At 34.4% G+C, this 26,302-nt stretch overlaps 1 protein-coding gene across 2 annotated transcripts in view; it reads left to right on the top strand.

Annotated features, from left to right (window-relative positions):
- CWF19L2 (CWF19 like cell cycle control factor 2) overlaps window positions 1-26,302 on the top strand; it is a 123,397-nt gene that overhangs the window by 21,128 nt on the left and 75,967 nt on the right. For both annotated transcript variants that reach the window (XM_023208163.2, XM_023208164.2), the window contains 4 exons: window positions 3,169-3,284; window positions 7,769-8,421; window positions 20,807-20,900; window positions 22,781-22,870. In XM_023208163.2, the coding sequence (XP_023063931.2) occupies window positions 3,169-3,284; window positions 7,769-8,421; window positions 20,807-20,900; window positions 22,781-22,870 (953 nt within the window). The remainder of the gene's footprint in view (window positions 1-3,168; window positions 3,285-7,768; window positions 8,422-20,806; window positions 20,901-22,780; window positions 22,871-26,302) is intronic.

Below are 26,302 nucleotides of genomic sequence, written 5' to 3'. Positions count from 1 at the left end.
TATTTTGTCTATAACAGTGTAACTTTGAGTTATGATGGAAGCATATGATGGAAGTTTCTTAATTTTTTTTTTACTTATAAATAACAGATTTGAAATCTAGGTGTAAAGTGCCACATACCAGTGAATTTATATAATTATTTGATACATCTTTTTCTCAGCATAGAGGCCCTGAACCATGTTACATTCATGTTTGTACTTCCTATTGTACATTCATGTGTGTGTTTTTTTCTTGTTTTGGGAGGGGGGGCATGTGGAGTCTCGCTCTGTCACCAGGCTGGAGTGCAGTGGCACAATCTCGGCTCACTCCAACCTCCACCTCCTGGGTACAAGCGATTCTCCTGCCTCAGCCTCCCGAGTAGCTGGGACTACAGGCGCACGCCACCACGCCCAGCTCATTTTTGTATTTTTAGTAGAGATGCGGTTTCACCATGTTGACCAGGCTGGCCTCAATCTCTTGACCTGATCCGCCCACCTTGGCCTCCCAAAGTGCTGGGATTACAGGTGTGAGCCACTGCACCCGGCCTTGTACATTCTTGTTTGTACTTCCTATTGTAGGAGAGTTTTTATATTTATAATAAATATTCACTAAATTTTTTAAATTGACTTTTGGGATGGTACTGCAAGTTGGTATTTTTTGTTCCCTTTTTGAATATTAAATTTGGTGATTTTTTTTCTTACCAAAAGACTTCATTATTGCCATCTCTGATTATAAGATTGATAGGACTATTAAAATAGAACATACTGTCAACTAAAGGTGAAATTATATAAATATTTCTAAAATTGTATGGATTTAACTAGTGAAGGAATTGGCTGAAAATTTGTACTCCCATTGGATTTCCTTCATAAATGTCAACATAGAGGAATAAAAGCAGTCTTACTTTTTTCTGTGATTTTTTTTTTCTCTGTGCTATTATATTTTGGTGATTGTCCAGGAAATTTTTACTCTGTCCATCAGCATTTTTTCAGTTTCACATATAATTCTATGGAATAAACAATTTAGTTATGTAGCTGAGACATTCATATAGATATTTATTACTGTGGATTTCTTTTACTTATCACTGTGTAGACTGCAGATTTAGACTAACTTCTTCAAGTGGTTACATAGTTATTTTTGAACTCATCAACTATATAAATAGCAACAAAAAGACAAGAGTAAAATAAGCTTTTGAATAAAAAGCGAAAATCATTGCATTAGTTAGAGATCTAGGTTTTGAAGTACAAAATATTTTAGGCTATAAAGAAAAGTCATTAGGAGAGATTGCTTAGTAAAGATAAACTTTTGAGATCTAAATGGGGGAATGGAATTAATTTGAATGCAATTAATTTGAGTCTTGAAAAATCTGTTTTTTCTTTAAGTAAACTTTTTTATTGAAATGTGACATATATTATATATAAAAACATTCAAAAATATTTAGTGAATATTTACTATGAATAGAAAAACTTTCCTACAATGTAGTTAAAAACCTTCCTACAATTATATGTAATATATTACATATATTATTACATTATATTATTTTATTATTGTGTATATATATTATATATAATATATATATTGTGTATATATTGTGTGTATAATGTATATATATTACATTATATACACACATATAACATATATTATATATATTACATATATATTATATGTGTGCATAAATATACAAACCATAAGTTTACAGCAGCAGACTGATTATTTTCATAAAATGAAAACATTTGTGTACTCAGCACACAGTTTGAAAAATCTTGTTAGCATCCCAGAAACCCCCTTTGTGACTCTTCTGGTCACTACTTTGTCACCAGAAGGGTAACCATTATTCGGTTTTCTAGCACCAGAAATCAGTTTGTCCTCCTTTGTTTCCAGCACCTTTTGCCCACATTTTGAGATTCATCCATATTGTTGTATATAGTTGTAGTTTTTCCTTTTTTTTTTTGCTGTATAATATTAAATAGTATATTTTAGAAATATGTCACAATGTAGGTGTCCTGTGTACTGATGGTAGACATTTCCTGGGTTGTTTCCAGGCTGGGATTATTGCAGTGTTCTGCTACGAATATTCTTGTATATGTCTTGGGGTTAATGTGTGTGCATTTTTGTTGGTTATAGAACTGGGGCGATCTTAAAGCAGTCACGTTCTGGGGCAAGGAAAATCAGGAACAGAATTTTTATTTAAGTAATTGATTTGATTTCCTCGTTACACTATCCAAAGTGTGACGTGTAAAGAAGAAAATAAAGCCAGCTTAATAAATTTGTTGAAGGCCTTCAAATGTTCATGGTTGGTAATTATGACTAAAGTAAGATAATTTGTTTTAACGTCCACTTTGGCATTGTCTTCCATAGCTTCCTCATTTGTTCTTTGTTCTGCAGCTGAGGTAGCTTTTTTTCTTCTCCCTTTCTCTGTGTGTCCTTTTTTTTTTTTTTTTTTTTGAGATGGAGTCTAGCTCTGTCGCCCAGGCTGGAGTGCAGTTGCGCGATCTCAGCTCACTGCAAGCTCCGCCTCCCGTGTTCATGCCATTCTCCTGTCTCAGCCTCTCGAGTAGCTGGGACTACAGGCGCCCGCCACCATGCCTGGCTAATTTTTTTGTATTTTTAGTAGAGACGGGGTTTCAGCGTGTTAGGCAGGATGGTCTCAATCTCCTGACCTCGTGATCCGCCCGCCTCGGCCTCCCAAAGTGCTGGGATTACAGACGTGAGCCACCGCGCCCTGTCCCTCTGTGTGTCCTTTTATTCCTTAATTATTTCTTGGAATGTTCTCTCTACTCTTACCTTTTTGAAATAGAAACCCAACTCATTTTTTTGAGTCCGGTTTGTGAAATTTTCCCTGACCTCCCACTTAGAAATAAACCTTTACTTTTTTCATTTTCTAGAACCCATTATATCTTTTTATAATAGCGGTCACATTATTTTTATTGCAATTAATTATGTCCTTTTATTCTTTTAGATTGCAGTTTTCTTATAGATAGTTTTATTTATCTTTTCCTTCTTCCTAGTGGTAAAACTCTGTGGCTTACCTATATATAGGCACTCAAATATATATATGTTGAGTTCCAAATGCACTTATATATTTAAAGAAAAATATTTATTTTTGTATTTTAGAAGTCATTATAGAAGCAATACATATTAATTGTATGATAACCACATTAAAAGTATAACTAATATTTAATATTGGAATTTAGTTTCAGTGGTAGAAGATGGTGGATTAAGCTGGCTAAGGAAGTCTTATCTAAGAATGAAGGAACAAGCTGAGAAGCAAAATAGAAACTTTGAGGACATTGTAGCCGAAAGATATGGGGTGAGTATCTGTATTAAGGAGATGCCTCTTATTTTCAGAATTAGGTGAAAAATTAAGTGCCTTTAACTTTGTTTTGTGCCATGAAGAATTGAATTAATATTAAATTTCATGTCTTTATACTAAAGTAATTTTCTGTTTTTCGTTATTATTAAACTGTCATATTTTTATTGACATAATGAATGTAAAACTTAAGTATATAAAACTTAAATGTGGGTGTGTTTAATGTAAAAATAACATTTTCTCATTGTGAGAAAATTTAAACAATGCTGGAAATCTGCATGGTACGCTTCTGGAGGTAACCACCATTGAAATTTTTGTATATTCCAGAGTTAGTTGTATTCTAGAGTGTGGGTATGTTATGGAATTTTTTTAAAGGGTATATATACTCTTAGTGAAACTGTGCAACAGTATATATTTTAGAAACAGTTTCCCCATTTTTCTGGACAATCTTTCTATTGCAGTAATTATTGATGTTCTTTCTTTTTTTCTCTTTAATTGCCAGAGGAAAGCAGCTTTAGAAAGTAAGTAAGATTTCTGGAATATATTTTTCCAGATATTTTCCCCAGAGTTTTATTTTTATTTATTTATTTATTTTATCTATTATTTTTGAGGCGGAGCCTCGCTCTGTCGCCCAGGCTGGAGTGCAGTGACCGGATCTCAGCTCACTGCAAGCTCCGCCGCCTGGGTTCACGCCATTCTCCTGCCTCAGCCTCCCCAGTAGCTGGGACTACAGGCATCCACCACCTCACCCGGCTAGTTTTTTGTATTTTTTGGTAGATACAGGGTTTCACCGTATCAGCCAGGATGGTCTCAATCTCCTGACCTCGTGATCTGCTCATCTCGGCCTCCCAAAGTGCTGGGATTACAGGCTTGAGCCACCACGCCCGGCCTTCCAGAGTTTTAAAGTAGACTTGTAGAATATGCCCTGGCTTTTTAAACTTAATAATGTACATATAGTTGGTTGCCAGTAAATATAGACATTTTAATGACCTCTTAATATTTTCTTATATATTTACAGGCTTTTCCTTTATTTATCAGTTTGTCAGTGGATGAACATTTATATACGTTCCCTTTCCCCTGTTAAATAGCACTGTGCTGTCTATGTCCGATGCATTTTGCATATTTTTCTTGGTGAATTACCAAAAATGACATTGCCTGTTTAAAGGATATAGACATTTAAACCAAGGTACATATTCCCAGATTTCTCTACAGAATGATCAAATTATACTTTTAAATACCTGTTTTATCACATAATTTTCAACAGTAAGATTCTTCCTTATAGTTTATGCTGTTGTGATTGGCAAAATTTTTAAGTTTTGCTTTCGTTTTTATACATTTGTTTACTGGTGAATTGGAATTTTTTTCCTTTTCTTTCTTTTTTTTTTTTTTTTGAGATGGAGTCTCACTCTATTGCCCAGGCTGGAGTGCGGTGGCACAATCTCAGCTCACTGCAACCTGCGCCTCCTGGGTTCAAGCAATTCTCCTGCCTCAGCCTCCCAAGTAACTGGGACTACAGGAGCGTGCCACCAATACTGGCTAATTTTTGTATTTTTAGCTTTTAGTAGAGGTGGGGTTTCACCATATTGGTCAGGTTGGTCTTGAACTCCTGACCTCGAGATCTGCCTGCTTCGGCCTCCTACAGTTCTGGGATTACAGGCGTGAGCCATTGCTCCTGGTCGAATTGGAATTTTTTTTACATTTATTTTGGCCATTTGTACTTTTTAGTGAATTGACTATTGATATTATTTGCCCATTTTTCTTTTGGGATAATGATTTAAGACTTTTTAATAAATCTGTTCAGATTTCTCCCCCTCAATTTCATGTTTGTTTTTTACTTCATTGGTAATTTGCTATGGATAAATTTTGAATATTTTTACCTATCAAAATCCCTCATATTATTTTTTCATGAATTAATACTCTTGGTATTATTCATTGACAGGCCTTCCCCACTCTACAATCATAAAAATGTGCAGCTGTACTTACTTGAGTACTTGTTCAGTTTTATTTTTTATGTTTTATCTTTAATTTTTCTGGAATATATATTTGTGTATGATATGAAATAGGCATCAAACTTTTTATAAGTCTTATATAGTTGTTTACTATATATTGAATGAATTTTTTTCTCACTAATTTGAAATGACACATTTGTTATACATTAAATTTTCTTATATACATGAGTCTGTTCCTTTACTCTCAGATCTGTTTCATTGATTTTTCTATCTTTTCCTGGAATTTGTATCATACTGTTCTAATTATTGTGGTTTTCAGTAAATTATTCAGATAGCAAATAATAAACACCTACTATGTGGTAGTCACTATGTGACTAATAAGTCTCTTATTCACTAAAATATTAGCTTTGCTTTCCTATGTGTTTATTTTTCTTAGTAAATTTAGTTTAAGCTCAACAGAAATAAACATTTTTCCAAAATTTGTTATAAATTTACAACTTTTTGGAATTTTGATTTAAATTTGACTAAATGTATAGATAAATTAAGGACAACTAGTATCTTTATAATATAGAGTCATCTCATCCCAAAACACTGAGTGTTTATTTATGCTCTTCAGTATTTTTCTCTGTGCAGTTATTATGCATATGCCATTGAGGTTAACTGAATTTTAAAAATGTTTTCTGTCTTGGTGTTGGTGCTGTTCAGCCCTTCTTTTAAACTTTTATTATTCTAATTTTTTAAATTTTGGGTTATGTGGGAAGGTAGTTATATGCAAATAATTATTTTGCTTTTTTCCTCTCTGTTAATATTTAAACTTTCTTTTCTTGAAATAGTTATAATTTTAGAACTTTGGTAACAGGATTAGTATTCTTGTCTTTTTGTCTGTAAATAATGACTTTTCCATTTGAGAGTATCATGTTTAAGTATCCTTGTATTCAAAGTTGAGTTAAAGATGTTTGTTTTTTTAATTTTTATTATTTTAATTTAAGTAGTATATGTTTAAGGTATGTATTCCATGATGTTTTGATATGCATAGGGAAATAATTACTAGAATTAAGCAAATTGGTGTATCATTTATCTCACATAGTTATTCTCCTTTTTTTGTGTGTGGTAAAAGTACCTAAAATCTACTCTCTTAGCAAATTTTTGGTGCATAATATGATATTATTAACTGTAGTCCTCATGGTGTACATCGTATCTCTAGATTTAGTTATCCTAAATAGTGGAAACTTCTCACTCTTTGACCTCCATCTTCCCATCCCCTCTCCTTCCAGTAACTACCTGCCTACTTTCTGTTTCCATGTATGATGCATCTTTTCCTTGAAAATTATTTTAAAGTTTGCAACTACAAGAACAATTATTTAGACTTGACCAGTGCATTTGCCATTTGTTGTTTAGCAGCTGTTCTTTTTTTCAGAGATCTTTGCCCTAATTCATTTATGATGCGACTTAATCATCTTGAGTAATTTTTTTCCCTCAGAATTGCTAGTGATATGCCCCCTGATTCCCTGCATTTTTGAAGATGATTTTCTTTTGCCCATATCAAAGAAGGATAATTTGACTGTGAATTGAATTCTCTATATAGAATTATAGCTTAATTTTGTTTTCAAAATTTAATCTTCATTCTATTATTTATTATTGTAGATGAACAGCTGTAAGTCTGTCTTTCCTTTGTAGATAATTTGTTGTTTATCTACCCCTATCCATATATAGGCTCACACTTATTTACTCCTTCTCTGATCTAGTCCTTGTAGTCCTTGTAAAGGTTTTTTTTTTTTTCCTTGAGTTTTGAGATTCAGGTATTAGGGTTTTTTTCTGTGTTTTTCTTCTTTCTCTCCCCCACCCAAGGCTATTGGATGAGTCCTTCTGAGAAATCGGCTGGGGAAATTTTCTTATATATTTTTAAAATTAATGCTTTTCTCCCATCATCTTTGCTCCATCTTTTTGGAAGTACTAATAAATGCATACTAGATTTTCTAGAATCAATTGTTCATGTGTCTTTTTTTTCTTATAACTTACATTTATTTACTACCTTTTCCTAAAATGTAGAGAATTTCCAGGTTAATTTAGTTTTCAGTACTCCCTTTTCTTCCTTTTGGTGTATCTGTACAGCTTTTTGGGACACATGATTTTTTATTTCCAAGTCTTTCTTGTTCTTGAACTATTCTTTTTTTTTTTTTCTGTGAGTCTGTTTTAGCAGTTTAACCTCTTGAATCTCACAACCAGTAGGAATTAATTAGTTTTTGAAAAGTTTGTCTCTACTGTTTTCTGTGCTATACTTTGTGTTAGTGCAGAGCATTTGATCTAATTGGCCATCCTTTTGGAATCTTTTTTGTTATTTAATAATTTTTAATTGTTTACACAAGTTTTTTAAAAGTATTCGTTTCAGTGTAGGATGACTGTATGGGTCTTCTTTCACCCCCTTAGTGGGCTTTTCAGTGTGCAACTTGGCAGTGAGCCATGCGGTGACGTGGGGTGCAAGTCACTGAGCCGTTCCTAATTTTAGATATCTTGTTTAATTTTTCTCCTTTGTAGTCAATGGAAATATTTCAGTCGAAATTAGAAGACGCTGAAAAAGCTGCATCCATGAGAGAAGATTATAAACGGGAGCGGTGGAGGAAACCCACATATTCAGATAAAGCACAAAATTGTCAAGAAAGTGGAAAATCAGACTTAGTAAAATATGATAACAGTTCAAGGGATAGATATGCTGCAACAGATACTGCAAAAAATAGCAATACTGATAAATTTATTGGTGATGAAAAGGATAAGAGACCTGGGTCTTTAGAAACATGTGGAAGAGAATCTAACCCAAGGCAAAATCAAGAGTTTTCTTTTGGCAATTTGAGAGCTAAATTCTTAAGACCCTCTGATGATGAAGAGCTGTCATTTCACAGTAAGGGCAGAACGTTTGAACCACCTAGTTCATCTTCAGCATTGGTAGCTCAGGGCTCTTTGCGTAGTGGTTTTAGAAAACCCACTGAGAACAATGAAGAAAGATTAACATCATGGAGTCGCTCTGATGGGAGAGGAGGCAAGAAACATTCAAATCAAAAGCCACTGGAAACCAGTACTGATGAATACCAACATGTTCCAGAAGATACAAGAGAAAAATCGCAAGATGAAGGCTTGAGAGGCAACCCTCCAAAAAAAGAACATCTACAGGACACAAAGTCTACATTTGCTGGGTATTTTATCATTTTTTAACCTAATAAGTGAATATTAAGATCCAGAGAGTTCAAAGAACAGAGCTATGTTTTTAGAACATCAGTTATTAGCTATGACTATGGTCTCACATTTCTTAACATTGATAGAAGGGGTAAGATATGCAGATTTAACAATGCAGTATTGTGTTATGGATTGCATTTTATTTCATAGGTTTTTTTTTTTTTAAAGAGCTGAAAGAATTCAGTAGCTATATTTGTTCAAAATATGTTGCTTCTTTGCAATTTAAAAAACTGAATGAGTTAAGGTTTAAATGTATGTGCTGCAGGAGATATTTTGGTTGATTTTGTTACCAATGCTATTACTTTCTAAGGAAATTATCTTATTGTTGAGTATAATCATAATCATAAATACTGCATATCTACAGGAAGTCTAGGAGACAAAAGGAAAACAGGCTGCCACAGTAAAGTGACAAATACATGCCAGAGATCTTGCAGAGGGGAGCATGAATTATGGTTGTTATTTTGCACAGAGAAAGAAATAATCCACTTTGGGCAATTGACAGATTTTAAAGATAATGTTAGAGTTTTAAATGTAAAATATATGTTGCACTTATGTAGGGCTGGGTCAGAAGATGAAGAAACCCAGGTTGAACGGGACTAAACCTAAGAGAATTTGCTTTAGAAATTTGCTGGTCCTGTTGGAGATAGCCAGAAAAAACAAAACAAAACAAAACAAAACAAACAAGTGTCCAAAGGGTAATAACTTACACTTGAATGATCATTAAAATATGTTTTAAAATAGCACCAAATGAGTGGGATACTAAAGGAAGAGGTTTTAGGAAATAATAGAAACCTATGGTTGTAGTAGATAAAAGCACTGTGGTTTGGGGTTGTGAGTCTGATAAATCATTTTGTTAATGACTCCATCTGAAGCAGTGGATTATAAAACTCGGTGTGTAATTTTCAGTGGGAGGAAGCTGGCAAAATCTGAACTGAGTGATTAAGCCCCAGTCAAATGAACTCTGGTTCACGTCAGGGCTTTCCTCCCAGGAAATGGAAGGAGAAATCCAATTGTATTGACTAAACAAACATGGCAGGGATTAGTGTCTCAGGCTGTGTGCATATATAATTGTCCAGTCTTCACTCCAGGTACCCTGGGTGGTAGACTGTTTCCAGTTCCCAGTCGCTACGGGAATGAGGATCTTATTTCCTGATACCATTAAGATTGGGTTAGAGTTTGGATGATCTGAAGGCCTTCTTCTGTGATTCTAGCTAAGCAACATGTCTGCAAAGTAATACTACACAATTAGTATTCCAACTGGTTGTCTGATTGCTGCATACTTGTATGTCTTATTTAAGTTGTAAGCTTCTAATAGATACACTATAATACAGGCACTCACTAAAAGCTGTGTATGTGTGTGTGTGTATATATATATAATTTTTTGGTTTGAAGACAGCACTCACGAAAAGCTATATATGTGTGTGTATGTATGTATGTATATATGTAATTTTTCCTTTGAAGACAGTATTTTCTGTTCGCTGTGTTGATTTGATAGTACAGAGGGTTTGAGGCTTTCTATGAATTCTGCAATTGGCTAGAGAGGGGAAAAAAAATCTAGGAATCTTCCAAAAAAAAAAAAAAAAGATTCCTGAGAATGTAGAGTGGTTGTAAAGTAGGAGACCAAGACGACAGGACCTTGAAGAATGCCTAGAAAGATCCAGTGAAAGATTGTTAGAAGTTATTCATTTGTCTGAACATTATCCTGGGAATATGTTGCATTTTTTATAAAATGCTAGAATTCTAGAGAGTTTTAGGACTAATGAATTTTAGAACTAGAAAAAAAATCATAGAAATGATTTAGAACTAGAAGAAATAGACTGAGCCCCTGTATTTGGCAGATGCAGAAACTGAGGGGAACTCAGGTTATGACTTACACAGTATTATGTAACTAGGGTTTCCAGATTTTTTTTAAAATAAAAAATAAATTCCTTGTAATATTTGGATATACGTATGCAAAAAAAATTGTTATTTATCTGAAATTCAAATTTAGCCAAGTGTCATATATTTTATCTAGCAATCCTGTGTATAACACTTAAGCATTTCCTGGGTCTATGACCGTTTTTAAGAGTTGACACTTGACCTTGCTGTGCTTCAGTTTCCTTATCTTAAACCACGATACCAACGGGATCTACTTCATGGGGTTGTCGTGTGAGTTAATGTGTATGAAAAACTTAGCATAGTATCTGGCACTTAGTAAGGGCTCCATAAATCTTAGCCGTTATTGTTACTATTGATATTATTATGTAATTAGTTATTTGCAGAACTTAGGCTCTGTAGTCTGATGTCTATTTAGCTTGCTTTCAGATAAGGTTAAAAACGGAGAACCTTGAATTTGCTTGGAAAGAAAAGTCTTTTTCTTTTATACATTGATTATGGAAAAGTTATTGATACGCTCCATGAGAGTAATTTTGTTAGAATACAAGAAAAGTTGATCAGTTTAGAGGCATAGGAGAGAGGAAAAAAGATAAGCTGCAAGAAGGGAAGAATTTTCAGTGAGGGACTAGGAAATAACTTTGTGTCTTGTAAAATGGATATTGCCATATATCATGGGTCAGTCTACCAGACTGTAAGTTGTTACAGATAATCTTTATCTTATATGAATGGTCATGATTGGAAAAATTAGTTGAATTGGTTTTTACTTACTTATATGTATTGTTCATATATCTTTAACTTTCTTGCTATGTACACCAGTATTATTTTTTAGAGCATGCCATTTGTAATCCTAATAAATATATATGTATAAAATTTAAACAATATAGACAGAAGAGTATAAAACAAGAATATAAAACATAGATGAGTATAAAATGAAAATGTAAATCTACCTTTCATGTCACTTCTAACCCTAATCCCATTTGCCAGGTTAACAGTGTTACTAGTGTCTTTCTAAATTTTTTAGTGTATTTGAAAATGTGTAATATATATATTTAACTTAATGTATAAAATTTTATAAAAAACATATAAAAACTTACATGGTATATTTAGTGTATGTGTTAAATAGCTATACAATGCATATAGCATTCACAAATCTTGTTTTTTTCCCCAATATCTTAAAGATCTTTTTACTTTAGCCCATATGTACCTACATTTTTTATTTTAAAGGCTCTTTAATACTCCATTGTAAAACTTAGGCATAACCTAATATTTTTCACCAGTTTCCTGTTGATGGAATTTTAGGTTGTTTCCAGTTTGTTGCTCTAAGAAACAATTCCGCATTTAATTTTTTGTATGTATCTTTGCATGCTATTTAAATATAGCTGTAACATACATTCCAAGGAGTGGAACTGTCAGGTCGAAGAGTACATGCATTTTACTTTTTACATATTTTGCAGTATTAACCAATTTAAACTCTTATAGTCATGTATGGGAATGACTTTTCTCCTACTTCCTGCTGATAGCATTATTGAACTTTTAAAATGTTTGCCATGTGTGTAATTGAGAAACAGACTATTTCTTTGATTTTTATTTCTTTAAATACGAGTAAAGTTTGCCATACTTTCATGTGTTGTTTATTTGTAGTTTTTTTGTTAACTAGTCATATGTTTCGCCCTCTTTTTGAGTTATTATTTGTTTGTGAGGGCTCTTTATATTTGTCATGTAATGCAAATAGATTTTTCATCATTTGTAATTTCCTATTTTTCTTTTTTCATTCATTCTTTCTTAAATATGTTCAAATTTATCACTCTTTCCTTTATTAATTTTAGGCCCTGCGGTTATGTTAAGTAGCAGAAAACCATCCACTGTAGTGGCCCATGCAATTAAGAACCTTAAACTTTTTGTTAGAAATGAAATGTGCTTTTGCATATATTTTTCTTTTGTTAGAAAATATATTAAGTATTTCCAGGAATTTCAAACTTAGAGTAGTATGTAATGTGAACAAAAATTAATGAGAAGTCCTTAATTTTGATTTTACAAGTTTAATATCAGAAACTAACCCTTTTTATGTAATATTTTAACCTTTGGATGTCATTCTTGGCAATTTGTTACTGTAGCCCAGAAGGGCAAGTGAAGGATGCTAGATTCTGAAGACTGTGAGTATAGTTGTGAGATCTTTAAGCAAGGAAGCAAATATGAGGGCAGTTGGTAAGAAAATAATAAGGGGGATCTGTGAACACTGCCAGCACAAGAATAGGAAAATCATATGTGGCTTAACAATGGGGATATATTCTGAGAAATTGTTGTTAGGCAGATTCATTATTAGGTGATTTTGTCATTGTGTGGACAGCATAGTGTGTACTTACACAAACCTAGATGGTATAGCTTAGTACATACCTTCACTATATAGTACAGCCTGTTGCCTCTAGGCTACAAAGTAGAGCATTTTACTGTACTGAGCACCATTGGCAATTGTAACACAATGATAAGTATTTGTGTATCTAAACATAACATAGAAAAGGTACAGTAATAATACAGCATTATAATCTTATGGGATCACTGTCATATGTGGTCTGTCATTGACTGAAATGTCGTCATACTATGCATGACTAATTGCAGGTTTTAAAAATGTTATTGGGCTAGAGCTCTTTTAATTACTTATTTCTCAAAGGTTTTCAACCTCTGTCTCTGTGTGTGTTTCAAAGAGTACATTTTAATGTGAAAATAGGGTTTGCTTTTTGGAAATTAATTATAAAAAGGACTTTGGAAATACAGCAGTAATTCTTGAAATTGAGACATGTTTGGGCTTTTTAAAAAATTTTTTTTATTTTTATTTTACATATTTATTTATTTTTATTATACTTTAAGTTCTAGGGTACATGTGCATAACGTGCAGGTTTGTTACATATATATACTTGTGCCATGTTGGTGTGCTGCACCCATTAACTCGTCAGCACCCATCAACTCGTCAGCACCCATCAATTCCTCATTTACATCAGGTATAACTCCTAATGCAATCCCTCCCACCTCCCCTCTCCCCGTGATAGGCCCCGGTGTGTGATGTTCCCCTTCCCGAGTCCAAGTGATCTCATTGTTCAGTTCCCACCTATGAGTGAGAACATGCGGTGTTTGGTTTTCTGTTCTTGCGATAGCTTGCTGAGAATGATGGTTTCCAGCTGCATCCATGTCCCTACAAAGGACTCAAACTCATCCTTTTTTATGGCTGCATAGTATTCCACGGTGTATATGTGCCACATTTTCTTAATCCAGTCTGTCACTGATGGACATTTGGGTTGATTCCAAGTCTTTGCTATTGTAAATAGTGCTGCTTTTTTTTTTTCTTTCTTTTTGCAGGATAATTGCAGGTGTCGTGGTGATGTTTCTTTCAAAGCATTTGCTCATCATTATAAATGCTTAGGGAAAGAAAGGAAGAGCCCATTCCCTGATTTTTGCTGTAGAACAGTGTCTTTGCTGTGGTGTTCACAAAATAAAATAGAATAATATTTTCTTCAGTTACTTTGTGCTCAACAACATTCATTTAAATGTCTTTACTTAACAACTATTACTGTTATATTGTGTAGAAGTAACTGTTAATGTTGAAATTACTAGTATAAAAGATGTTCAGAATTCTTGTATATTTTTGTCATTTATCCTCATCTACTAATAAACAATTTAATTCTTGTTAGAAAATACTAAAAAAATTGTGTGGAGTATTCCATTTCATGACAATGGAAATCACCACTTTTAAAGATCCATTGAGATTCTAGTTATCGTCTGGAAATGTGTGGGCTTTAAATGGACTTCAGCTACCTTCATTGGCCTTCCTTGATTGAATCTCTAAACTTGCATCCTGGGAAGTGAGGGGAAGAGGAAAGTAAAATGACAAAGATGTGCCCTTTGGATGGATAATAACAAACTTCTTTGGCTACTTAATGTGGGATTTTTTTTTTTTTTAAATAAAAGAGGGTATAGAAGCCAGATTTTAGTAGACTAAATTATTAAGAGTTATGGAATGGTAGAGATGGAAAGTGTATTTATACTAGAACATGTTTAATGGAAAAGAGTCAGTATCCATTTTAAAAGAAGCAAGACAGATAGGCAGATGATAGATGGGGCAACTGAGCAAGATCCCTGAGGTTAATGCGGGTGAATGTGGGGTCCAGTTTACTTATAAAAGTAGAAGGATTAGCTTTGGGTGGAAATAGTTAAAACAAAAGGGAAAGTGTGGCTACAGGTTGTGGGTGACAAGGGAGAAAATTTAGACATTCTTTCTTAATGACTTAATGCCAGTGTTGTTTTTTTTTGACACATGATTCCCAGAATATCGGTGATCCTCTTGATCTATATATGGAGAGTCAGTTATGATTGGTGTTGGTATTGTAAAGAAACAACTTTTAGTTCTTCATGAGAAGCTTGCATTAGAAACTGAGAATTTGATTAGTACCCTGTTTTTAGGTATTTATACTTTTATTTTTGGTCATATCTATTAGTAGGCGTGAATCTATTGCCATATTGACATTTGATATAGTAGTTTGTGTTTATAGTCCTGAAACATTTCTCCTCGAGAGAAGGAGATGGATTGATGGATGGCTTGGTTTTTGATTCTTCTGATCCTATCAGACTTAAGGTTGCTTGCAAGGTGACTTATTTCTGGATATGGAGCTCAATAGAAGATTATGTGTGAACTTGTTCTACATCTGGATTATAGTAAGCATCTACTGGAATAACAGAAAGGATTGTAGAAATACTGGGTAAATCGCTTCCTTATCCTAAAGAACCTTTCTTCGATTCTTTGGTTTCTCAGTTGGCTGATATTGAGATGAGAAATGGAGGAACTAGACATAGCTTTAGTTGGAAAGAAAAACCTGGTCAGGTACAAATAGCAGAAGGAAAAGAAGCCAAGAAGTTTCTCACTTAGGAAACAAGAATTTGAGAGACAGACCCTGGAGAAAGCGACTTCATAGGGGAATAATTGCACTGGTGCTCTTTAGAAAGGGCATGGACTGTGGTTATTTAATTTGCATTATACATACATGTAAAAATATAATATCTATAATTCCACATAATAAACATAAACATAAGTTTTTAAAGCGGGGAATTTTGGAAAGTTGAATGGGAAAGAATGCAAATTGAGAAAAGTTGTTTTGATTGGTAAGTAAAAGAGAGATATGATTAGATTGCCAGAAATTCTGGTAAATTACACTTGCAATACAATGAAAATGACATGTACCTTAACATTTAATTTGAAAAAGTACTGAAAAATATTTTCCATACAAAAAAATACAACTCATAAAACAAGCAATAACTCAGCCCACGCATGCATATAAAAAGCAATAATGTTCTTTCTCCTGCTTACATGAATGCAGTGTCCCTACTGTTCATTTTAATTGTTTTTTAAAATGTAGACTGAAAGAATATGAGGGGAATGAAAATATGTTACTTTCTAGTGTTACTTTACCTCAAATATTTTAGATTTCTTAAACACCAGAGTATTGTCTTTCCTTTCAACAATATGGGAAGAAATGGCTACTATAGATTTTCTGTAGAGATTGGTTTTTTTATTCCAATGCTGTCTATCTGTTAAAAGATTCCCCTCCCAGAGGAATTAATTATTTAAAAATAATTTTCATATATTGTTGTTAGATCATGTTTTGATTTGGAAAACCACATTTGTAGAAAATATGATTAAGGTTAATTTTCATAGAGTATTATAGAATCTGGGAATTCAGGAAAACTAATAATATCAGATATTTAATTTATATTTAAGATTATGACAAATTAGTTATACTCTGGTTTTGAAATGTATTACTCCCTTTGAGGGTTAAAGAAACTTTGAAGTATGATTGACATATAGTAAACTGCAAATATACAAAAGTGTACATTTTGGTATATTTTGAAATGCATGTATTCTCATTAAACCATTACCCTCCCCCCCCGAAAGCCTTTGTGCCCTTTCATAATCTCTCTCTCCTGCTTTCCCACACCCCTGCTCTCCACTCCTAGGCAACCACATCTGCTTTCTTTTATTATAGACTACATTTATCCCTTGGAATTCGTGGGAGTTGGTTCTAGGACCACTCAAGTATACCAAAGTCGTACATACTCAAGTTGGAACCCACATGTATGAACATGTCACTCTGTAGTTTTTGCATCACATGAATGCTGTATTTTTGATTGATGTTTGGCTGAAAAAAATCTGTGTATAAGTGGACCAGGGCAGTTCACCCCTGTGTTGTTCAAGGGTCAGCTGTAGTTTGCATTTTCTAGAGTTTGATGTAAATGGGATCATACGTTATGCACTCTTATTTTGGTCTGTCTTCTTTCACTCAGCATAATTATTGTGAGCTTCATTTATGTTGTGGCATATGTCAGTAGTCCATTCCTTTTTATTGATGGGTAATATACTATTGGTGGGTACATCACAATTTGTTTTTCCATTCTCCCGTTGGTGAATATTGAGATTGTTTCCAGGTTTTGGCTGTTATAAATTATGTACAATTCTGAACTTTCATGTACAAGTCTTTGTACTGACATATGCTTTCCTTTCTCTTGAATAAATGTACCTAGGAGAGCAGTAGCTAGATCATATGGTAACTTTATGTTTAAATACTAAGAAACTGCTAAACTGTTTTCCAAAGTGATTGTACCATTTTACATGATCACCAACAGTGTATAAGAGTTGCAGTTTCTCCAGATCCTTGTAAGAACTTGGAATGGTCAGTCTTTTAAATTTTGGCTCTTCTAGTGGACGTGTGGTGGTAGCTCATTGTGGTTTTAATTTGTATTCCCCTAATGGCTAATGACTACTGATGCCAAACATCTCTCCATGTGCTTATTTGCCATCTGGATATTTTGTAAAGTACTTACAACGTGTAGTTCTGTTACCTCTCTATTAGTAATTTAGATGTCTTTGTTTTATGATCAGTCAGGCTATAGGTTTATCAATTTTATTGCCTTAAATACCAGCTTTTGGTTTCATTGAATTTATTGTTTTTCTATTTTCTATTTATTTTACTCTGATTTTTATTGTTTTTTGAATTTATTTGTACTTTGTTTTAATTTTCTCTTTTTCTGCTTTCTTAAGGTGTAAGATGAGGTGATTGATTTGAGATCTTTTCTAATATAAATATTTAGTGCTATGAATTTCCCCCTGAATTGGCAGCATTACACCAGTTCGGACGTGTGTTATATAGTTTTCCTTTGGTCTTATTTTTGACCCATGGGTTATTTACAAGTGTGCTATTTAGTTTCCAAATATTGTAGTTGAGAATTTTCCAGAGACTTTTGTTAATGATTTCTAATTAATTTCATTGTGATAAAAGAATATAGTTTATATAACTTGAATTCCTTTAAATTTGTTGAGACTGTTTTTATAGCTTAGAACATGGTGTATATTGGAAATATTTTGTATGCACTTGGAAAGAATGTTTTCTACTCTTGTTGGGTGGTGTATTCTATGAATGTCCATTTGGGCGTGTTAGTTGATGGTATTATTCACGTCTTCCATGTGCTTGCCTATTCTGTTTATAGTAGTCCCCCTTTATCCATGGTTTTGCTTTCTGAGGTTTCAGTTACCCGTGGTCAACCATGTTCTGAAAATATTACAGTATTTTGCAAGAGGCACCACCTTCACATAACTTTTATTACAGTATAATGTTGTAATTGTACTGTTTTGTTATTGTTGTTAGTGTCTTACTGTGTCTTATTTATAAGTCAAACTTTAACATAGATATGTATATATAGGAAAAAAATGCTATAGATAGGGTTTGGTACTATCCAAGATTTCAGGCTTCCACTGAGGGTCTTGGAACATAACTCCTGCAGATAAGGGAGGACTGTTATATTTATCCTATCAAATATTGATAGAGAGGTATTGAAATTTATAGCTGTGACTGTGGATTTCTTTATTTCTCTTCTGTCATGTATTCAAACGCTTTATTTCTCTTCTGCTCATGTATTCAAACGCTCTTGCTGGATTGACTCCTTTTTCATATGAAATGACCTTCTTTGTCCCTGATAATATTTTTTCTCCATAATCTTGTTTGTTTGATATTAATGTAGCCATTTCAACTTTCTTTTGACTAGCATTAATATGGTATATCTTTTTCCATCCTTTTATGTTTAACATACTTATGTCTGTGTGTTTATAGAACATTTCTTGTAGTTGAGTTTTGCTTTTATATCAATCTGATAATTTCTGCCTTTTAATTTAGGTATTTGGACCATTTATATGTAATGTTATTGATATAATTAGGTTCAAATATGTAACTTTGCTATTCGTTTTCTACTTTTCCCATCTGTTCTTTGTTCACTTCATCCTCTTTTTCTCACTTGTTTTGGATTATTTTTATCATTCCATTTCATTTCTTTGGTTGCTTTAACTTTTTTAAAAAAGCATAGTGGTTGCTTTGTCTTTGATGGTGTACTACACCTTTAACTTACCATAGTCTATCTTCAAGTGATATGCTGTTCCTGAATGGTGTAAGAACTTTATCATTGTTTATTTACATTTCTCCATTTCTTTCCTGCCTGTTAGTGTTGTCATACATTTTACTTATACTTTTTATAAACCTCAAATATATTTTTTAAATAGTTATCTTCAGTTACATGTATGGTGGGATGCTTAAGGTTGCCCCACAGCCCTCTGATGCTGTTTTCATTTTTTTTCTTTTTTTTTTATGTTTTATTTTATTTTGTTATTATTATACTTTAAGTTCTAGGATACATGTGCATAACGTGCAGGTTTGTTACATATGTATACTTGTTCCATGTTGGTGTGCTGCACCCATCAACTCGTCAGCACCCATCAACTCGTCATTTACATCAGGTAAAACTCCCAGTGTAATCCCTCCCCCCTCCCCATGATAGGCCCCGGTGTGTGATGTTCCCCTTCCCGAGTCCAAGTGATCTCATTGTTCAGTTCCCACCTATGAGTGAGAACATGCGGTGTTTGGTTTTCTGTTGCGATAGTTTGCTAAGAATGATGGTTTCCAGCTGCATCCATGTCCATTTTTACAGATTCTTTTCTGTGTTCCATTTTTCATGCAGAAAATTGCTTCAAGTTCACCAAACTCTCCTTTTGCAGTTTAATTTTCCATTAATCTTATGCAGTATATTTTTTATCTCACACATTGTAGTTTTCATCTGTAAAAGTTTATTTTGGATCTTTTTTATATCTTTGTTGTGTCTGACTTTTTGAACATATGAAACACAGTTATAATAATCACTTTTAGTATCCTTGTCTGCTGTTTTTTACATCTGTGTCAGTTCTGGGTTGATTTTGACTGATAGCATTGTGTTCTAATTATGGGTGTTTTTCTGCTTATTTGCCTGTCTGATCATCGTTGATTAGATATAAGTTTTACAGACTACCTTGTTGAGTGCTAGACATTTCTGAATTTCTATCAATACTCCTGAACTTTGTTCTGGAATATGGTTAATTGGAAACCATTTGATCCTTTTAACTTTTGTTTTAACATGTTTTTAGGTGGACCCAGAGCAGCATTTAGTCTAGGGCATGCTGTTTCCCACTAATGAAGCAAGACTGTTAATACTGTGTCTAGTGCTTTTTGAGTTACATGATTTCCTAGTCTGGCTAGTGCGACTGAACATGCAGTTCCCAGGAGTGCCAAGTACTCTACCTCCAATCCTTTGGCTGGTTCTTTCCCTGACTGCAGGTAGTTTCTTGCTGAGTACTCAAGGGGAACCCTGTGCAGTTCTCTGGGATTTTCTTATGGTGCAGCTTTCTCTTCTTTGGTACTCTGTTCTGTGAATTCTAGCTGCCTTGGAATTCTTGGACTCCTGGCTATGTCTCCTTTACTCAGAAGTCCTTCAGGCTCTTGACTGAGATCACTGTCCTGCACTGTAGCCTTGAATTATTTCTTAAGACAGTAAGCTAGGGAAATCTGACCTTGGCTGGTGGTTTCTTTTTTTGTGTGATACTTCCATAGCATGGGTTTGGCACATGATATCAGTTTTAAACTAGTTTATGTTATTTGACTATATGTTATGTTCTGGACTGAGTTTACAAAAAAGCACATGATCATTGCTTTTATTCTTTGAATGCAGTTAAATACAGTTTCTTAGATTATTAACAACTTCTCATGTGAAATGAGAAAAGTTTCCAAAGATGTATAGAATTATGGCCTGGTTCTAGTTTTTTGTTTGTTTCCTTTTTGAAATAACGAGCATGGGGATATTAAATAAGAAGAGTTGATAAATACTATTTATCTCGTTATTGGGATTTTGATCAGTTATTATAACTGCCATAGTTGATTGTGGCATTGTAACAGAGAATTTTAAACTATCAATTTATGGAAGAATATTTAGTTTAATTTACATGTATTACAATCATGATCTCCTATTGGTGCTGCATGCTTTGTTGAGGTCAGTTAAAATAACATTTGAGTTTTGATGTTATTGCTTGCATTACACCTATATTTCATATGCTGTTAATCTGTCCTGTTTCTGTAGAAGTCCAGAGCATGAGTCCATTCACATCCTGAGTGTTGATGAGAAGAACAAGTTGGGAGCCAAGATTATCAAAGCAGAGATGATGGGGAATATGGTAAGACTCTTAGATGTTGTTTTGGAGAATAGTGATTATATATTTAACTTCTTATGAGTAATTTTAGAAGTTCCTTAGTAGTGTGGATACAGCACACTGTGAAAATAACTGTTGATTATTGATTTCTTAAAGAAATTCTCAGGCCTGTAATCCCAGCACTTTGGGAGGCCGAGGCAGGAGGATCACTTGAGGTCAAGAGTTTGAGACCAGCCTGGCCAAAATGGTGAAGCCCCGTCTCTACTAAAAATACAAAAATTAGCCTGATGTGGTGGCATGTGCCTGTAATCCCAGCCACTGGGTTGGCTGAGGCAGGAGAATCGCTTGAACCTGGGAGATGGAGATTGCAGTGAGCCAAGATCACGCCATTGCACTCCAGCCTGGGCGATGAAGTGAGATTGTGTCTCAAAAAAAGAAAAAAAGATTCTTGAACCTTTCTGTGAACAGTGTATCTGCCTACTTGTAAATAAATGATCTACTTTCTCTGTCAGATCTCTGAAATTTAAGATCCTAAGGAACTTCATGCTTTTAAATTTCTTTTTTTACTTTGTTATTTGCTTTCTTCCTGCATTTCTAACTCATTGAGCATATTTAAGGGAGATAAAGATGTCACTTTTTCCACCTCATTTTTGTCATGTATTTTTAAGAATGTTTTTTACTTTTCCAAATTACTTAGGGACCTAAAAAAGGAGGATTAAGTCATTCAAATTTTCAGTAAATATGCTGTGCCTGATACTGTGTTAGATGCTTTGTGTAGGCTAACTCATTAAATTCCTGTACTAATGTTTGATTTACGACTAATTTACCTCAGAATTGTAAGAAATAGGGATGATTTGGTAAGAGCTGCATTTATCCATTCGTCCATTCATTTATTGTCACATGCATATTAGAATAATATACAGTGAGATGTATATATTAAAGTGCACATAGCAGAATAGCACAGCCAGATATTCCACATCTTGATAGAATAGATTTGGTCATGGTCATATGTATGCACTCATCTCAAACCCAAATATAAGGGATCTTTAGGTAATCTTATGTTTTGGCAAACTGTTAGTACAATACTGTAGTAGAACAAATGGTAACCAAACAAAGTATTTGTGTGTTATGTCTAATAAAGGGCATATCTTGCATATGCTGCTCTCTTTGAATCTGATCCTTGGAAACACTGAACTTCCACTCATCCTAGAAATTGGTAAGGAAAATAAACAACAATAACGATAGCAAGAAAATAAAGTTTGAGCTTTGAAAGTATGGAGGAATTAGTTAAAATAGTGAAAGAAAGGTCATCTAGGTAAAAGGGTAAAATATGTGTTCTTGTGTTCAAGAAGAGCACTGTGGTGGCGCTTGCTGTTCTTTGCATGCCACATAAATCTACTTATTTAATTTATTACTTCATGGTTTATTGCTTTATATGACAGTTGTTTTATATAAATTTCTATAAGTTTCCTAGAGTAAAAATGAAATATATTCAGAATTTTCGTCCAAATTATCAACAATAAAGACGGTAACATTTTAAATCTTGTGATAGCTTTTTTGTTACCAATAACTGAAGTTGAAAGTATTGAACTTTTATAATATTTAGTAATTATTAAAATGTCATTAAGGTTATGTATTTCCTTCGTCTATCTCCTCCAAAATATATGTCCTTGTAATTATTTATCTTTGAAGCATAAACACGTCACAGGTATTCAAGGAGTTTGTAACTGAGATAAGTTCATTAAAAAGTAATATACTAGGCTGTGGGTTGGTAGTTGAAATTAGATGGTGGCTACATGAGTGTTGGTTATACTATCTTTCCTTCTGTTGTGTAAATTTGAACATTTTGTTGTAAAGAATTAAACTACATATTGCACATATTTTACTTGTTTTTCTTTTTGAAGGAATTAGCTGAACAACTTAAAGCTCAACTTGAAAAGGCAAATAAATTCAAAGAAACTGTAACACAGACACCAAAAAAATCTGGGGTAGAGGTAAGTAATAAAAGTTTAGAGAAAATTACCTTGTATAACACTAATACTGGGCAATGGTAATATTTTATTTAATTTATTTTTTGAGACAATGTCTTGCTCTCTTGCCCAGGCTGGAGTACAGTGGCGTGATCTTGGCTCACTGCAACCTCTGCCTCCTGGGTTCAAGCAATTCTTGTGCCTCAGCCTCCTGAGTAGCTGGTACTACAGGTGTGTGCCACCATGCCTGGCTAATTTTTGTATTTTTAGTAGAGACAGATTTCACCATGTTGGTCAGGCTGGTCTTGAACTCCTGACTTCAAATGATCTACCTCCCTCGGCCTCCAAAAGTGCTGGGATTATAGATGTGAGTCACTGTGCCCAGCTGGCAGTGGTAATATTTTAATGTGAGATGTGTCTGTATATGTGTCTATGTATTTATGTGTATGCATGCTTGTTTAAAAAAATTTAGTTTTCTATGTATTCTCTTACATTCTATCAGTGTGCCCTGGTGGAAAAAAGCCTCAGGCTGGGACCAAGGAGACCTGCTTTTATTCTCGACTGTGCTGCTTACTGATTGCTTCTGTATGAGTCAAACTGCTCCTTAACTTGTCTCCTTCAGAATGAGGGACTTGAATTAGATATTCATTTCATATAAAACAAATTACTGGCCGGGTGCAGTGTCTCACGCCTGTAATCCCAGCTCTTTGGGAGGCTGAGGTGGGCAGATCACGAGGTCAGGAGATCGAGACCATCCTGGCTAACATGGTGAAACCTCATCTCTACTAAAAATACAAAATAATTAGCTGGGTATGGTGGCGGGTGCCTGTAGTCCCAGCTACTCGGGAGGCTGAGGCAGGAGAATGGCGTGAACCTGGGAGGCGGAGCTTTCAGTGAGCTGAGATCGAGCCACTGCAGTCCAGCCTGGGTGACAGAGTGAGACTCCGTCTCAAAAAAAAAAAAAAAATTACTTTGGTCTATGATTAATTAATCTATCTGTTAGTGAACAAAACAAGTAAAAACACCTACCTGCATGGAACTTTCATTTGGGTAGGGAGGGAAACAAATTATAAAAATGATAAACAAGTTAAAAAATAATACAGTATATCAGAAAGTTACTCTATGGCAAGGTAGTGGCAATTTTGAGTGACAGGTGGGTTGGTGGCTTGGGATGCACAGGCCAATTCTCTTGAAAAAGTGTAAGGACTTTATGTAAGGACTTGTAGTTAGTGGAAGAGTGAATTTCTGTGTATTTGAGTGAAGAGTGCTGTAGTCATAGGGAACGGATTTAAAGGCCCGAAGATGGAAATATGTCTGAAGTGTAGGAAGAATAGCAAGGAGACCAGTGTTGCTGGAGTGGAATAAATGAGAGAGGGAAGTAGGAGATACAGGTTAGAGAGACTATAGGTGGCCAGATCATGTTAAGCTTTGGAAGGTGGGCTTTTTTTTTTTTTTTTTTTTTCTGACTGAGATGGTGAGAAACTATTAAATGGTTTTAAGCAGAAAACATATTTTGACAGGACCATTCTGGATTCTCTATTAAGAACGGTTTGCAGAAGCTGAAGTAGAGGCGGGCTTTTGTAATAATGCAGATAAGAAATGATAGTGGCTTTGACCAAGATAGATAGTAGCTATGGAGATGGTTAGAAGTGATTGCATTTTGTATTTTATAAATACTTGCAGTTGTATTTTGAAAGAATAGCTGACAGGATTTTTATGGTGGTTTAGGCGGGTAGTGGGTAATGGGATAAAGAGAGGAGGCAAAGAGGACTCCAAGGTTTTTCGCTTGAGCAGCTGAAAGAATAGCTGTTATTTGAGTTGTGGAAGAAAGAGGAAGAATAGGTTTTGGGACAAATCAGAGATTCTGTTTTGGATATGAGTTTGGATGCCTGTTAGATGTGGAACAAGTAGAGATGTCAAGTAGGCAGTTGGATGGTTGGGAGTAGGGAGAAGATAGAATTGAGTAGTTGGGGAAAAGTCCTTTGTGCTGGAGATAGAAATTTGGGAGTCATTAACATATAGGTGATATTTAAATCTATGATACTGCACGAAATAATCACAGGCATAAATGTAGATAGAAGTTGAACAGCTGAGTTCAACAGCTGAGTGAGCCATGATTGCACCACTGCACTCCAGTCTAGATGACAGAGTGAGACCCTGTCTCTGAAAAAAGAATGAATAAATAAATAAAAACAAAAACACTAAAAACAAGATCCTCCCCCTTCCCCCAAAATAACTCATGCAATTTTCACAGTATCCTTTGAGATAGTTCATGTTATTATTACAGATTTATAGATCAAGAAACAGGCACAGAGGGTTAAGTAACTTGTCCAGGTATACAACTGCTAAGTACAGGGCAAGGATTTAAACCCACGAAAGTACTTGCGTTTACATGATACGTTTTTGATGGTGAAGGACAAAGCAACTCTTTTGAGAATCAGGTTTGGGATATAATGAAGTTTATAACTGATTTTAAAGGTCTGTTCTCAAAGATTAATTTACATAATTTACTGTCAGTGTGGGGGGAGATGAGAATGTATAAAGTCAACTTCCCTAGAATTTTCTTCAAGCTGAAGTCATTCATGACTTAGATAACATTATACAGAGTATGTTTATGAAAATGGCTGTTTACACTAAGTTGTGGTACCTAATATTTTTTAAAAGTTTCTCACACAGATTAAAGAATGGAGAGTGAGAAATTACTGGTAAGATTAAAAAGTAGAGACTGGGAGGATAGCTAGAACTAGGTGTGCTGTGAAGTTGATCTTACACACTTTTGCCACATTACTGTTTTCGGGTGTCCTTGTGGTTAACTAATTTTGTACTCTGAAACTTTAAGTGGTTTATTAGTGCTAATTGTAAGTACCAGGTCTTCCTGCAGCATAGCCTTCCACAGTATGGCCCCGTTTTCCAGTGCTTCCTCCAAGACTGTCTTACACATAACCAGTGTCTCTTTCACATTTACCTATGCTATTTATTATTTGTGCCAGACATCACCCTTCTTCATTATGGCTGTTTTCTAATCCTCTCATACAGTTGCAACATTTTCCATTTTTGAAACCTCAAAGACATTTTTCTTTTCAAGATTTTATTTTTTAGAGCAGTGCTAGGTTCACAGCAAAATTGAGAGGAAGGTACACAGATTTCCCATATACTTCCTGCCCCTACATAAGCACAGCCTCCCCCATTATCAATAGCCCCTAACGGAGGAGTACATTTGTTACAATTGATGAACCTGCATTGACACATTATATCACCCAAAGTCTATAGTTTACATTAAGGTCCTCTCTTGGTATTGTACATTCTCTGGGTTTGAATAAATGTGTAATGACATGTATCCACCATTGTAGTATCATACAGAGTAGTTTCACTGTACTAAATCCTCTGTGTTCCACCTGTTCATGCCTCCCTATCCCTTAACCCCTGGCAACCTCGATTCTTTTTATTCTCCATAGT

This window comes from Piliocolobus tephrosceles, chromosome 13 (genome assembly GCF_002776525.5).
Source record: "Piliocolobus tephrosceles isolate RC106 chromosome 13, ASM277652v3, whole genome shotgun sequence".
Classification (NCBI taxonomy): Eukaryota; Metazoa; Chordata; class Mammalia; order Primates; family Cercopithecidae; genus Piliocolobus; species Piliocolobus tephrosceles.
Note: the sequence above shows the minus strand (reverse complement) of the source record. Positions and strands in the feature narration are given on the sequence as shown.